The sequence below is a fragment of the Oenanthe melanoleuca genome, chromosome 10, assembly GCF_029582105.1.
Source record: "Oenanthe melanoleuca isolate GR-GAL-2019-014 chromosome 10, OMel1.0, whole genome shotgun sequence".
Taxonomy (NCBI): domain Eukaryota; kingdom Metazoa; phylum Chordata; class Aves; order Passeriformes; family Muscicapidae; genus Oenanthe; species Oenanthe melanoleuca.
The window spans coordinates 5328780-5345698 of record NC_079344.1 but is presented as its reverse complement, the minus strand read 5'-3'; the positions used below and the strand labels follow the sequence as shown (position 1 = coordinate 5345698).

Below are 16919 nucleotides of genomic sequence, written 5' to 3'. Positions count from 1 at the left end.
ATTTATTAACTTACCCTAGTATTGTAATTTTATAACTTGATTTAAAATGGTATGGCATTTTTACCAAAATGTTAGTGATAGAGTTGTTCCTGCTGTGTGTATCAAAATTAATTCAAGGTTTGACCAGAAATGAATCATTAAGAGCTATTAATGTCAAAGGAGGGCTGTTATTGGCGATTTGCATGAGAAATAAAGGGCTGATTTAGCATTAGTTTTTTCTTACCTGTAGCCCCAGTAGTAGATAATCTCAATATATCATGGCTGTATTTTTTACAACCTTAGCTGTAAATTTATTTTTAGTTTTGTTTTTCTTCATCTCTTGATGTATTCAAGTACCGCAAAATTTTCCAGAAAATTTTGAAACTGGTTTTAGAAATTCAGTTGTTGCAAAAGCCAGCATTGAAAAAATAGCAATACAGCTGATGTGAGTATATTAAATCTTTTTTACTTAGAAGTTTAAAAGTTGTAGAAATTGACAAGTTATGTTTTTCTAAAAAGAAAATGCTTTATTTTTATCTCAGTAAATAACATAGCGCACAGATATTCATGAAAAGTAAATTTAGTCTGCACATCTAACATGGAGCTGGCCAAGTACTCCAACACATTTTTCAGGAGTCTTTACTCAAAACTTCTAACCAAGCCATTTTAAGTTAATTGACCTATTTTGCCTCCTCTTTTTGTTCTTGCTTTCTTCTATACATTTTCCCCCAAATTTCTTTGGTGCTGTTGACTGCAAACCAGGTATCTGAAGGTAGATGTAATTAGAAAGTGAATTCAATATTGGTAGTCACAAGAAATAAAAGCTAAGATTTCACTGCCCCCATACCCATATCCTTTTATATTTTAAAATGTAGCATGTCAATAATGAGCACTGCCTTTTTGAGGGGATGGCCTCAGCCTGTTTAAGTTAGGAATAGAATCAGTGATGAATGTAATCTCAAGTCATACTTGGAGAAGAATATATATTCATATAAGTTATTTTGCTGATTCATCTGCAGACGTGTCTTAGAGCATTCAGACTTCGGGGAGAAGAGTAGTGAAGACACAAAGTCTATTTGTCATGAGGAATTTTGTTTTGGACTATTATCTGCTGGTTTTATTTCTTTTTATGAGATTACCTTTTTCTTCTGGAACAATTTTAGTGACTGGAAGAAAATGTACAGCTTCTTGATTTGGAAAATAGAATTATCAGATTGCATTTGGTAACAAAGATCTCCTACTAAAACAAAAGCAATTTTCTACTATACAACATAGAGAGAATTTGAATGTAATCACTTTGCCCAGAGGAATATTGTGTAAGCATTTTTTGCTTGAGAATCTAGTTGCAGACTACTTCTACTGCATGTCTCATGATAACATTGGAAATGAAAATGTTTGTGTTTGTAAATGCAAAACTGACAAAGCTTTAATACCCCAGGATCCAGACCCCAGAGAGTTTTAGGATGCTGCTAATGAGGTGCTCTTTTTGCCTGCATGTAATTTTTAGTGTTCATATTTGTTTTAAGGTTAGCTGTTATTTAAAGTTTCAGTGCCACTTAATGATAGTCAGTCTCGACCCTTTTAACTGTGGCTAGATGGTATATGCTGGAGTAGGAACATATGCCTTTCTGCATTTCTACTTAACATTGTCCCCAATGAGACCTTTCTCATCAAGCTTAGAAAGATAATAAATTTAGGTGTGGTTGCACCTCTTGCTGGAGACAGGACTATCTCCACATTTTTATGAGATAAATGTAGACACTTTTTCCCTATAGAGGCTGACTTAGAAGGGGTGTTTTACTCTCAAGGTATGGATTACAACAGCACACTTCCTGAGCAAGGAATCTGCTTTAAGTTACCACGTGGAATTCATGTGAATAGAAAAACAGCCATCAACCCAAACCAAAATACAGCAAAAAGATTGATTCTGTTGCAGTAACTGCAGCTCTTTAAAGTCTAGACTGTATAGGTTACATAATCCACTCTTCTTTCTTATGATTATTTTATTCTTCCACTCCTCATGGAGTCTGTATTAGGAAAAGAAAGGCAAGACAATTACAGCCATTCTGATGAGAAATTCTTTTGCTTTCTGTGATGGATAGCAGCCAGACAGACACTGTTAGCCACACAACTGGTATGTGTAACTCCCAGAAGTGCAAGCATGGCTGTGTGAGACGACAGGGAGGAAAATAAGTATCACAGAAAACAGTAAGAAAAAGTAGTGAAACAGCACAGTGATCCATCTGGCCTTTATTTTGATGACTGTGGTGATTGATGGAAGTTGATGCTGTAAATTCAATGTCTAGAAGGAATCATACTGGAAATTTATTTACCTACATATATTGAGCCACATTCTGCAGTGAAGAAAAAGTAACTTTTTCTCTGTCATTCATCTTTCTACATAATTTATTTCTCTTTAGAAGGCAAAAATCTGAGCACATATTGAAACAGTGTTTGACTAGACGATGAAATTGCACATAATATCAGCAACCTGAATTTACTGTGTAATAGAGACAAGTGCAATAAAAGCTCTATTAAGATCTTTACTTCTTACTGGCAAGAGTCACCACAGGTAGAACCTAATGATTCTCAATCAGCAACATAGCTTTCATTCCAGCAGGTTAATGAGCACTAACCATGTCATCTTGTTCTCTTGCTAGTTTTCAATTAATGTGGCAGCATTACAAAAAGCACACAGATCGCCCATTAAACTAATTTTTTATTGATAGCATTTGCTTACTGATGAATACAGCACATCAATTAGACTTCTTTCTTTGCTACATCATGCTAGCAGAAATATCAGAAGTATCCCAGGCACTGTCTGTTGGTCAGGAAATTGCATAGTAAGAAGGTTGGAGCAAGGTCTGGTTTCAGACACCACTGCAGCTTAAGCAGGGCAGCCTTGCTCTCTTGCTATATGGCCCCTGCAGGAAAATAATCTCAAATGATGCCTTGAAAGATGATTTGGGCAGTAGCAAGTTAAGGGTATTTGGCTTAAGTTCAGCAGAAGGGTTCAATTTACCTTGTGTTAATTCTTTTCTTGGAAGGCATAGTGCCCAGGTGGTTCAGGCCCAGCACACTGCTCTGCCTTATGCTCCTGAGGAGGAAAAGGAGAGAGGAGCCAGAGACTCCAGCTAAGAGGAGCATGTGGCGTGATCAGGACCTTCAGTCATGTGGAGACTGATTGGAATTTCTTAATCCTCTTCTGTTTCACTGTACACCCATTTTTGCCACCATCTTCTCCTAATCCCCCTCATTCTCTTTCCTATTTGTATTCATTTAGACTTTATCCCTTTATTTCCCTCCTGGTCCTGCCTAATTATAAATCTTGAACTTAGGAATTTATGTTTGCAATGATGATGTTCACTCTCCTCGTGGGTCAGATCTTTCATTCATTTGTACCTCTCATGTTTTGTTCTGTTCTAAGCTCTTTGTTTGCTACCAGCAGGCATCTCCTGTTTCATTAAACAAGTAACAGTGCTGATACTTTGCACCTCTGGTTTTGGCTGCTTCAGGTGTAATAAACTGATTACCTAAATTTTACTGGCCTGGATTGAAGTGGAACAGTTTCAGTTATGGCCTAATTCAAGTCAATGTGAACCCTGAAGCTGCATGGAACACCTTTCATTAATAATGTAGCATAAAATAAAAGCCAAACTAAAATGCTGGTTTGAGTTTTCTCAATTAAATCTTCTTCTACTATAGATCTCTGTGACCTTCCATGATCAGTTAGACTTTGCTTTTTAGGCTTTCTTTAATAATTAATGTTTTGCTTAATGGCAATTAAAATAGTTATGTCATGTTTTTTGTGTTTAGGATTAACAGAGTAAGAACTGAATGAGAATCTAATGTGTTCAGTTTGAAAAGATCAGTGTGCAACAGGAGGCAGTTATATCAAACATGTCTGGATTTTCCTCATATGCATCTGTACAATTTTCCATGAGGTAGCCTGACAGCTGTATCATTGGAATTAGAAAGAAATTATAGTGGGAGAAGAAGCAGATTGCTCACCATCTTTAGTAACTGCTAGTTTGTTTGAATTGCAGGCACTTTTCCTGTCTCTCTTCTAAATACATGTGCCCTGGTGTTCCAGCAGTTATGAGTACATTGCTGGCCAATATAAATGCTTTCTATGCTCATACAACAGCAGCAACTAATGTATCTGCCTCAGATCGCTTTGCTGCAACTAACTTTGGGGTAAGTACATTTTCTTTTTTAATAGAGTTCTAGTCCTTTCGTTTTCCTACTACATTCCATATTAACTTCTACATTTAATTTTTTTAAGCTGCTCATTTTAAAGAATAAGGGTTGTTGTTAGATTTTGAAATTTCACTCTGTCTTAAAAATCAATTGTCATAAAAGCCAGAGAAGATGCTGCTCAGCTCCTTGTGAGGAGTGGAGGGTAGAAAGCACTGGCACACATTCACAGTACTAAAATCTCCAACAAGTAGGTTTTTGTTTTATTGCAGTGGGCCTTGCAAATTGCTAACTGCAGTATTGGATGCAATTCCTTTCTTGGGCTGTGTCATCAGTGAACTCATGTTAACATAATGGATGTAGCCATAAATGCTGCTCTTCTCACAAGTATCCATAATAAAGGACTCTCTCTTATTTTTGCTGAAACTTTTGCTGGTGCTTTGTCCGAGTCTTGGATTTAAGTATCAGGAATTTTAGGTGGAATAGTAGCATTTCAGGATGTGGTAATACTTCTTTTGTTACTGCTAAATTTTCTTCTGTGGATAAGTATCGCACAGTGTGGACTTCCTAATTTTGAACATGATGATAGATAAAGATACATTCACTTCTTATTCTGATTTCTTTCCCCTACTCTCAGAGGAATTGAGAGCAGGAAGGCAGAGCAGTAGTTTAAAGATGTTGCCTTCATAGTCCGGTATCACATGATACAGAGAGTATAAACATAAACTTATGATGAAAAATGCATTTATTCTTTCCTCTTTTTTTTAGGAGGACTTTTATTTGTAGGGCTGATATCAAAGATATTTTATGTAACAGTTTTCATAAAATATAATTTATTCACATAAAAATAAAATATTAATTTTAATTAAAATTTATTAAATACAAATTTACATTTCAAATTAAAAATTTTATTGGAAGTAGTGTTAGAGGCACTACTACTCTTTTCCAGTATTAAAATAATAGAGGAATTATGAATTTCAGATTTTCAAGACAAAATTATGAAATTATATATTTGGATGAGTAAACCAAGAATTAATATCTTTGTTGAAACAAATCTTCTCTTTCAATGTTCAAGCTTTATTAGACCTTTGACTTTGATGCGACTTTTGAAATTTAGAATGGTTTTGCTGGATGTTTTAATCCTTTTTTTCCCATTTTTCTAATGATCAGAACTCCTTTTGTCCTCAGACTGGGCAGAGATTAAGTCCTTTCTCTGATGTTAATGACAGTTTGCCTTTGACGCAATTCCAATCCAATTCATAGTTCAACAGATGGATGGAAAAAGAGTAGTAGGCAGCACTAATAGAGATTTGGAGCTCTTTTTTCAAACAATTGACTTATAGGCAAAATATGAGATTATTCTTCTCTCCTGGGTCAAAAGGCATTTTTTAGTGAATAGCTGCGCATCATTCATCAAAAAGAACATCTCACATTCAGGTCCTTAGGCTACAGCTGGGAATGATTTGGCTGACTGAATATTTCAGCAGAGATTTATAACGTGACAAAAAAGTTCTCTTTGGACTGATCCCTTAAGGGAACTGTGCCAAATTAACGGGGTTTGGTGTAGGTTAGAGCTCCACTGATGAGAGACAGTGCACCAAGACTCTGTTGTCAAATTACTGATCCTCACATTTGAGGGATGTGCAGACACAACCAGTGCATCCTGAGAGCCATCAGCTCCTGCTTCTTCCAGAAGTCTCTGCTTTCACATAGGCTGAGGTTTCAGTTTTGTGCAGTAGACTATGGAATATGTTCTAACATGGTAATTAAAAACTCATTAGTATTACTTCAGAATGGCACAACTCAGCTGGAAGTCCCACACAAAATACTTTCCCTCCTCCTTCATCTATCAAGATAATAAGTTAATTTTCACTTTTGAAAGGGAAAAATATAATTTCATTGTATTAGCATTACTTAACTTATTCCTACAAAAGCCACTGTTTCAGAAGTATAATTTTCAATCATAGTTTTGCACCAAATTCTGTTGTAAATGAGCATCATTTCTTACTTATTAAAGGAAGGGGGAGGTGCTGTCTTCAAGAGTTTAATCATTGCAAGGCAAATACAAGACAGGAAAATGTTTCATTGCAAAATCTTTGTGACCTCACTAAGGTATTGCACAGCTGCACAGTTTTTAATTCATATCAGGTATACAATATTGTTTAAAAGGGAAAATAAAGTGAAAGAAGATGCATTGCCTGGCCCTGAAACACAAGTATTTCAAACCATCACTTGTATATGAAATAATGGAAAATAAATTGATTTTCAAATAAGTTAAGAGTGGAAATATGCTGTCTAAAATCCCAGCAATTACAGGAACCTGCAAATTCTAGTGCAACATATTCTTGTTTTCTTCTTACAGAGAGAAAAGTTCATAAAGTTGCTGGATCAATTGCACAATTCTCTGAGGATTGATTTATCCAAATACAGGGTATGTACAATGTATTCTATCTAGAGTCAACATGAGACCCCAAATCCTTTGGAACAAAAGTTTATAGAATTTAACTGTTTAACACCAGTATTTTTCCAATTTGACAAAAAGAAAAAATTTAGTACTTTCTTTCCAAAAGCTAAGAATGGGTCAAGGGATTAGCACATATTCAAGAAGGAGTAGTATTCAATAATTTTGATTAAATTGGTCTATAAGGAATCTTAAGTTGATTAAGTTAATTCATCTGGGAATCACCTTCACTGACTCAGGTAGTGCAAAGTGCAGTTACTGCTGTATTTCTTCTGAGAGCCTGACATCTTTGCTACAACTTGCATGTTAAGATCCTGGTAATGTTGAAAGAATCTTGTCTCCTTGTTTTTCTGTGTGGTAGGAATTCATTTCATCCTGCCTCATGGAATCTCCTTTCACTGAGCTATGCCCTAAGCCAGCCTTTCAGGAAAGCAGGCACTGGGGACCTGCCAGTTACCATTTGGTTCTGAACTCCTTCTCTGGTCCACTGGATCATAAAACTGGTGGACAGAACCTAAGTTAGGGTTTCATCACTATGGCTCTCCTTGCAGCTTCTAGGAGTGGCAGCCTCCAAGTCAAGGATTTGTCTGTTCATCTGGCCTGCTCTCCAGAACTGGAGGAGAAAGGGAATATTTAAAGGAACCCCAAGGCATTAGAGGGAGTGGAAGCTGTACATACTCAGTTTCTAAGACCATATCCTTGAAGGAGATATGTTCATGCTAAGATGTTTCAATTTTTGAAGAATGCTATCCAGATAATTTCATAGCATGAGGCTGATATTTCATTACTAGGGAGTTATTTAAATAACACTACTTCACATCACTCAACCCAGAGATTATAGCAAAATTTTAATATTATTTCTGTATTAATCTTACTACTGCATTTATGCCTACAAGTGATGTATGTGCCATGTAAAACCCATAAATTATTTTCATTAACAACAGTTTCCAGACTTCTTGTAACATTTTTTACTCCATTCACATTTTGGAAATATCACAGTATTTTAAATTATTTATATTACAAGTGCAGGAGCATTATCAAAGATGTTCCTACTGATGTCCAAGGGATACTCATCATTAACTACCTCACAGGCAGAATTTGGGTAACGTGAACATCTCTAATCCTTCCAAGCAGCACCTTCTGTTTTCTTAGAGGCTTTTTGACTATTGTTCAAGGATTTTACCTGTAACTCAAATTTTGCATGATTCTTCTTTCCCTGTTTCACCAGGATAATTTTCCTGCCAGCAATTCAGAAAGACTCCAGGATCTGAAATCCACTGTGGACCTGCTTACCAGCATTACTTTTTTTCGGATGAAGGTATTGTCGTTTACTTGCACAAATAAATTTCCTGAAGGAAATAACATATTTACCTTTTAAATTAGTTTAAAGTCAAGTCACATAAAGCATACTCAGCTGAACTCCTTAGGAGCCATATAGAATAATGGTTTTCTACTGATATAATAAATTCACAAGTCAAACAGCAAAACAGATCTGATAACTATTTGCATTTGTCTCTCCAAAGGTTGAGATCTGAGTGGTCAAGCATGGAAATATTTTTGGAATGGAATGGTTCACGTGAATATTACTGAATGAAAAAAGAGAAACACAAAGCAACCTTTGTCATAATAGCATGTGATTCCATTGCATTAGGCAACTACATAAAGAGAATTAAAATAATCCATTAAATTAAAGTTTGAATTATTGTATCCTGAAATGGAGTAAAGAGATAAACCCTTTGCTTTAAATAAATAACTATTTGGCTGATATTCCAAGGAAAGTACATAATTATATGGTTTAATTATTTCCTAAATAATAAAAAAAACGTCTAAAATGTAAACCCTAAGGTGTAAAGATGTAAACTTGTGGGCACATATGCCACTTTTATCATATAAACATTTTAATTCAAATAAAACAGTGATAAAATCTATTTGCATGTGTTTTAATGTATCTTTGAACTCAATCTACCTAAATTTAACACAGTTTTAATTATTTTTTTATCATTGCTTTATCTGAACACTTTTCATCCTGTATGACAGAACTACATTCAACACCTGGATTTGTTGTGCTCAATCTAATTCTGACATTCTCACCTTTATGAAATATTTAATTAGGTCCTGGAATTGCAGAGCCCCCCTCGAGCCAGTACTGTGGTGAAAGATTGTGTAAAAGCCTGCCTGGATTCAACTTATAAATACATTTTTGATAATTGCTATGATCTCTACACCCAATTAGTGGATCAGGTAAGGTCAAAATGAACTTGTTTTGTGCTATTGCTCAGTCGTTATTTTTAGTAAACAGAAAGCCTTCCAGTGCTCCTTCATATCAAAGCACTGAGATTTTCATTTTATTTATGTATAGAGGACCAACATACCACAAATACATCCATAGACAGCTATAAACTCTAAAATGTTTGACATGAGTTTCAAAGTGGACACATTAACTCATAATGTAGTCATCAAGTTGGACATGACTGAAATTGTCCAGTGGTTTGGGGAAGATGAGATTGGATTGATTCTTGTTCACTTAAGATGTGTAATAGGAAAATAGTTATTTAAAATCTAACATTTCACTTCTGTAGCTTTGGAAAGATATTTTAATTTGCTGAAGATGATATAATCTTTCCAGCTGTAGATTTTAGCACCTGTGATGTATACTTGGATCCAAGCTTTAGTTAGTACTTTAACAAAGTAGAGGATAATTCTGAAACATTTCTTAATATTTGTCTATCAGGTTGAATTGTCAATGCAAAATAATTATAGCATTTGTTGTTTTCCAAATGTCATGCAAAATCCTTGATAATACTTTTTATTTTTTTATACAATATGGTCATTCTATAAGCAATGTTAGAATTAATTACTGTCTTAAAGGAGCAACACTTCTTTATCATATTACCTCCTGTACCTTGTATTTGCATTCTTGATGGTACACTGAAAAAATTCTGTGATTATTCCAGCCTTGCACAGGTTAACTAAGCTCTTTGGCAAATGCACTTATTTTTTGTGTGTATATAATTAATAAGAACACTCGTACTAATGATATAAGGCTTCAAATGAAATTTAATTGAAAGCATATTTCACTTGAATCCAGAATATGAATTTCTGTATTCTAGGAAAGGTGATATTTGCTATCTATTCAACATTTCTGAAATGAGAGTATATTTTCTCATGTTGGATTCCTGTTATGTGAGAAAACTTAACTGTAGCTTTTAATGTAAGAATTTTTCACCAGCACCAATAAGCACTCCACACTTAGTGCTGATGTGTGTTTATCTACAACAGATTATATTGTAAGCTGAGTAGGAGTATAAATTAGTGGAAGCAGCAGCTTCAGGCATCACATCTATTTACGTCATGAACTGTTCTGTTTTCTCACTAACATTTACTCTGCAGCAATTTGATCTTGTCTGGTAAATATAATATGAAGTGCTGCTAGACTGAGTATTACATAAGTCTGCAGTTTATCAGTAGATTCTAGTCCTCAGTGAAAAGCTAAAAGTGATAAAGTCTTACCTCTGCAAAGTGTTGTGACAGCTGCAAAAGCTTATCTGTATTCAAAAAATTCACAACTTTTTAATGTGAATCCATACAGTCCTTTAGTCTGTCTATTTTAAAATATAGTTTTAAAGTGCAGGGATATTACAGCTTTTCTGCTTGGGAGAGCATGTGAAACTTGCTTAAGTAAGGGTTCTCTCCAAATTAAATTTGAGGCAGAACAGGCAATGTTGTTATTGTATTTTTCTCACATAACTCTCCTTAATGATGGAGAAATAAAAAGTCCTGAAATAAAAAATTTAAAAGAAAAAAAATCCTCAAGTATTCACTCAGCTGGAAAACTGAGTTCACTGTATTTCTGCACCTCTTGAGTTTTCTTTCACAAGATTTCCAGCAGGGGCAGTTTTTTATGGAAACTTTAAGCAGAAAATTGTCTGTACAGTTACAATCACCAAGCACTGCAAGAAACTTCACTGAAGTGTAAAAATCAAAATTTAAAATAAATAGGTTGCATTCAAAATAATTTATTTCTAACAGCAAATTACTCCAAGAATCAAAGAAAAAATTCAAGCAACAGTCACATATAATCATAATGCCAAACAGTAAAACTTTCTTTCACAGAAAGGAGACAATTCTGAGAAATATAGCTGGTCTAGCTTTAAAAGAGAGATGAGCAAAATTAATTCAAAAGACTACCTGAATTCTACATCAGCTCTTGAGTTGTACTAGGAGACTTTGTTCAAGATGATGCTCTTATGGTTTCCTATCAATATTTCCAAAAGTACATTTGGTTTTAGGAACACTTATGTGTTTGAACCCATAGCTGGGGAGGCTTTCCAGTGGATCCAGGTGATTGGCCTGTGGTACCACTATTATAATAATGAAGCAGTAAGCAATACTGTAATTAACATTTCATTAGCTTTGTGCCCAAGCCCCTCAGATTAGAGCAGATTCCACCTTTAAGCTTTCCTCAGTGCCATTCCCCTATCTCTGCTGGGCTCCCACCAGGTGAGGTCTCCCCTCAGAGGGAGTTCATCCCTGGTTCTGCAGCACAGGGGTTCATGTTTCAGCTGCACAGCTGAGCTGTGAGTACTGAGAACTGCAGTGAAATGGTTCTTATGTAGGTCAGCACCTGCTCTCACTCAGGGGAAGGGCTGGCAGCTGCTGTCCTGTGAGGCTCCTGTGTGCCCAGGGCGTGTATCTGGGTGTAACTCAGGGTCACCACCTTATGCAGCTGCTTTTGGCTTCAACCTTATATTCTTAGAGATGTCTGCCACAGTATTTCTAGAGAATATGCTTCAGGTCTGATTGTGTGGGATTGATTAAGTTTGGTTTGAAAATAGAGCAATGACTGTTAAAATGGGGGGGCTCAAACTGGAGGTTTTGCATATTTGCCATTATAAACGGAAAAAGTAAATCACAAAATATGCTCAGCAGTCTCCAATTCCTCTTTTTATTACTTTCTACCTTTGTGTCAGGCAGACAATCACCATTAAAAAGCTAATGTCTTGCAGCAAAATATCACCCCTGAGGATATTTCCTGGAGTGAAGCATTGCAAATGCTAACAGTATGCAAAAATTTCATGCTACAGTTCCACACCAGAATACAAAGAACAGCTGATGGCAAAAACCAATGACTACCACATAGAGTAAAACATGATAAGTTGACAGTCTTACTGACATGTGTATTGCTGTCCTCATTATTGGAGATAAAGCACTCTGATGAAGTTCCTTGTGCAGCACATGTGCTATTTTCTCTTTTTAATTAACAGTTATCTGAGTGAAGTGCTTAGCTGCCCTATGTTAAAAAAAATACCCTGGAGAAGTAGTTTAGAAAGCACTTTGATAGCTTTGTGACTCAATTTACAGATATGTCACTCTTTCTGTTTTCCTGAGAAAACAAATTTTGAAATCCTGGCCGGTGCTCACAGTGACTGAAGTCCCTTCAATAATTCTTTTTGCAGTCTTCTCCACTGAGTGACACCAATGAAATGCAGACCATACCCTTCACATTATCTCAAGAGCTCTTGATCAGTACAAATAATTTCATGACTGATAACACCAATATACTGGAATAAAAACACTGGAGTACTTTATATTTGACACCAGCTCATCAGAATTGGCCTGATATTCTACTGATGTTCGGGACCTTTCCATGAGTCCTTACTCAGCTCTGAATGTTGTCACAGCACAGCAAAAAAACAATTGACTCTTTCAAGAGCCAGGTGTTGCCCAGCTGCAGAGCACAGTACTCTGCCCTTGCCATTTGTCTCTTGCAGGGGTACAGCACCTTGGGTTGGGTTGGTAATGTACTAAAAACATCCCAGCCCTGGTAATCAGAGCTGTAGATGGATGGGCCTATGCTTTGGGAGCTGGCTCCATTTTGCTTTCCTTAGCTGTGAGTCCCTGGTCACTTTTCCATTTGGGATTTGAGAATCAAAGTCTCATAGTTGTTTTGGAAGCTCTTCTTTTTTCTCTCTAGTTTAAATGACAAAAAAAAATTTGGATTATTAATTTCCTATAGAAATACTGCAAGATTTGAAGCATGACTATGATCTGTGGCTTTCAAACACATTCAGAAGTATGAAGTCAGAAATAAAGTGTGGTAGCAAAGCTGTTTATTACAGAGTCCTATTTTTCAGGCAAGGAAATTTCAGTGCCAAGTAATCCTTCTTGTGACACCCTTTGTTATATTTACATATTGCTTCAGTTGCACTGGAAAGGTTCTGACTTCTTCAAATCTGGAATGCAAAGGATACTTAGAGATCACTCCTTGTGTTGCAGCATTGTGTTTGATGGGCAGCATGTTAGCCACAGTAATAGAAAAACATTTGGTAAATTGCCTCAGAACAGAAGGATGCATTTTGTGCTATGGTGTTTCCAATCCCATTCAGAGAATTCTCTGTCAGAGGAAGACCAAATCTGACAGATATAATTTCTTCTTAGCAGCTTGTCCAAGAGCACTGGTTAGAAAGTCAAAGAGCTTGCAATAGGAGAGGGGCTCACTTTGGTCTTCCTCCACCTATTCCCTGCAGAAGCAGAACACTTGTGGGTGGGTGGGTCAGGTCAAAACCAGTGTCACTTGGCTGGCCACTGCAGAGGAGCTATGCATGTTACACTGCCCTGAACAGATGGACCAGTTAAACCTCCTCCTTTTACCTGCCAGTCCTTGAAGAAAAAGATTGACAATTCTCAGTGAGAATTAATCCAGAATTCTGTTCCACTTCAGTTGGTACTGGAGAATACACAGAGTAAAGCTGCCTGGAGGAGGGGTGGGTGCCCATCCCTGGAAGTGTTCAGTTTGAATGGGACTCTGAGCAGCCTGGTCTAGTGTCCCTACCCACAGCAGGAAAATGGAAAAAGATGATCTTTGACATCACTTCCAACCCAAACTATTCTGTGATTCTATGATGACTCTTCAATTAGGGTTTCAGTCTCAAATAAGTTAACAGTTTAGGAGTCAGTTACTTTGCAACAGCACTGCATGGGGAAATCTCTCACAGGTCTTGAATGCATGTCTGCAAGTGGTTTCTGGCTTTAGGCTCTCTTGAGTAAATTCTGTGAAGCCAAATTTTCATTCTTTTAGATACTAAAAAATAATTTAAAATTATATAAAATTCTAAACATAGGCAGGAATAATAATTTGAATGCCTACATATGTGTATATTTTATATATAGTGCAGATTGTATATTTTCTGGTGATTCTACATTAAATAATATTATATGTAATATATGTAATATTATATGAAATATAAGTAATAAATATGCAGTAGAAAATATGGAAGAATTGTTTAAATACTATTTCATTATCTAAGACTAGTCTATAAAATTGCCCTCTGTGGCCTTGTGCTGATCAATGCTACTGTGTTGGTTTCCATTGAGTTTCCACTCTATCATTATTTATACATAAAATATTGTATTCTGAATCCTAGCTTGGGGCTTGCAGCAGACAGCAATAGATAACTTTCTGATATCACAGGATTCAATTTATCCAAGTCACACAGATAATAATGGGTATTGATGGCACAGAGCATAACAAAATGAAACCAAAGAAAATTAAAGCAGACATTCATCTTACAATCTGGTAAAATCAGTGATGAGAGAAGTTGAAAGCCCTCTGTTTCTCAGACCAGTCTTTACAGGTTTGTCTCAGGATAATATAGATGTAGATTTTAATCTTGCTTCACACTGTGTCTGAGATTGCTTTCTCCACTCTCAACCACTTTTCTAGAGTACAACATGTTTGATTGTCAACAGTTTAGCTTTTCTTTTTTTCCATTAAACTCAGAAAACTCCCTCTACATTTTATGTTTTTTCTTTAAGGGAATATCAAAACACCAGTAATGATTTTGGAGGCTCTATGCTGCTTGATCCATTTCTTGCATATGAATTCAGGTGACTAGGAAATTGACAGTAAAAGGGAATTGAGCAAAACATGATTCAGTGCAAATAATTTATTTTGGCTCTTATCCTATGAAAAAATGCTCTTACACACTTCCTCTTTCTGATTTTGATGTCTTCTGTGGCAAAAGACTAAGAGTTATCACCTAGTCTGGATGTTGCATAAAAAAACCCCACAGAGTCTCCAGTACTTACTGTATTTGTGAACCTTAAGTGAATGAGTTCTCTTTAAAGACACTTTTCTCATAACGTGTTTGCTGTCACTCTAGGGTGATCCTAAAGACAAGAAGTACCCAAGTCAATTAATATGAGAGTATAAAAACCTGTCTTGGTGAGATATAATCTGCTCCTACTGCTTGCTTGATCTGCCAGCAGAAACCCCTTAGGAAGACCATTGTTGTGCCTTTGGCCAGTCACTCACTGAGCTTTTAAGTACAGGACATCTCATGGCATTTTATGGTTCTGGGCATGTGGGCAGCATTGCCATCCAAAGTGATGTTACAGGAGGTCAAGATATTTTAAATAGTCTTTCCTATGTGAAAAAGCTCATGGAAGAGAAAGTCATTCTGCTAACTGGCAAACTTTCATTCATATCAGTATTTGGAAAGGTCTCTTGGTTATTGGAAGAGCAGTCTGGGATTTGAGCTTGTTCAGTGCTGTATCAAACAAAAACAAAGATAGGAAACTTCACAAAACCATTTATTTTAAAATTAAGAACCACTAATATCATCAGTTTAATTAATCATTTTGTCACCTTTCTATATCAAGAATTTATGTTCCTCTTGACCTTTTCAGTTGTATTTTTTAAAAATTCTCATTATTATCATCCTCTACAATTACAAGTGGTATTTAGGGTCTCCTATATCTTCTCACTGTATTTGTGCCAGTGTGGCACTAATTAGGCATATCAGCTATTTAGTTCATGCTTTTACACTGACAGTTTCTTTCAAAGGGGTACAACTAGAGTGAAAAGAAATCTAGATTGAAATCAAGTTTCCACCATGTTTTTAGCTCATTACAGCAGCACTGCACCAAGCCTGCCAGAGCTGGGGAAGCACTGTCAAACACACAGTGTGGTTTTGGGCATTGCCCTGTGCAGGAATCCAAGAGTTGGACTCTGCTCCCTGTGGGCCCCTTCCAACTCAGAGTATTCCATCATTCTGTAATGTTTCTGCAAAGGTGTCTGTTGTACATAAAGCAAATAATAGTGCTGACAATAATAAGGTAAAAAGAGCTTGAATGATTCTGAGCATTTCTAGCACACTAGGTAGATTTTAGGATAAAAATGGAAATAACAGCTAGGGATGGGCAGAGTATGCACTTTATTTTCAGGGCATAAAACTACATCTTTACATGAGACTTTTTTTTTTAAATACCTTCTCTGGGCCATTTGAAAAGGTCATACAGATTCTAAAGAGATTTCTTTTCCAGAGAATTTTTGTAGAAAGGACCTATTACTTTTTAAATTAGTTACTTTTTGCTATCTGTGTTAAAGAATTTTTTATTCTGTGATTCATATTTACAGCCATGAAAAGCTGTCTCAGCTACGTGTCACTTGCTGTGAAATACAGTTCTTGGATAAGAGCTGAGCTCCATACAAGGTGGCTTTGTCTTCTGCAGCTGCCTTTCAGTTGATTTAACAAGCTTCTGAGAAAAAAAAATGGTCTGTTAGACATACATCTTTGATATAGAAGTAAGGCCTTTTTAGTAATAATACAAAGTATACCAGGAAAAGCCCTTGTGAGTGACATTAATGCTCTAATGTTCATCTCTGTTTTGGAAAGTTCTCTCATTTACAAGCACAGTTGTTAATTTTTGGTGACACCAAACCCACCTGCTTCTGAGCTTTATTTCTGCTGCTTTAGACACTGAGGTGGTACCCTTTGCAGTTCAACTGAGTATTTAGCTGTGTGATTAATAATACTTGTCTAAAATATTCCACAGTGGCCACAAAGACAGTTTCAAATAGGTGTTGTTGAAATTCCCTTTCTGCCATTCTAAATGCTATTCACAGATAAAAGTTAATTGAGGTTAAAATAACATTTAATTAATTCACTGTCACACTAATATGGTGTTAGGCATATTCAAAAAGATACCAGGTTGATTGAATGGGTCACAGTTGGACTAGGAATGAAAAGTACATGGAATATGTTTAAACTTGCAGGATCACAGACATGTTTATTTTCTGACTTACTAGCTGAGACCCCTTTCAGTCTCACAAAGCAATGTAGAAGATCATGTGTAGATCTAGCACGTGCAGACATAGCTCTGTATGGCAGAAATTATTTGTGTATGTGTCCATGCAGAATTAAAAATATTTCTTTTCATATTTGGGTCTCTACAATGAAGTTATTTATTGGACATTTGTAAGGAATCTGATCCTTCTGCC

General features: G+C 36.1%; 1 protein-coding gene across 1 annotated transcript in view; it reads left to right on the top strand.

Annotated features, from left to right (window-relative positions):
- The window catches only part of UNC13C (unc-13 homolog C), a 111211-nt gene that overhangs the window by 46298 nt on the left and 47994 nt on the right, over positions 1-16919 (top strand). Inside the window, exons 12-15 of the mRNA XM_056499824.1 lie at positions 4026-4176; positions 6539-6607; positions 7866-7955; positions 8750-8878. Of these exons, the coding sequence (XP_056355799.1) occupies positions 4026-4176; positions 6539-6607; positions 7866-7955; positions 8750-8878 (439 nt within the window). The remainder of the gene's footprint in view (positions 1-4025; positions 4177-6538; positions 6608-7865; positions 7956-8749; positions 8879-16919) is intronic.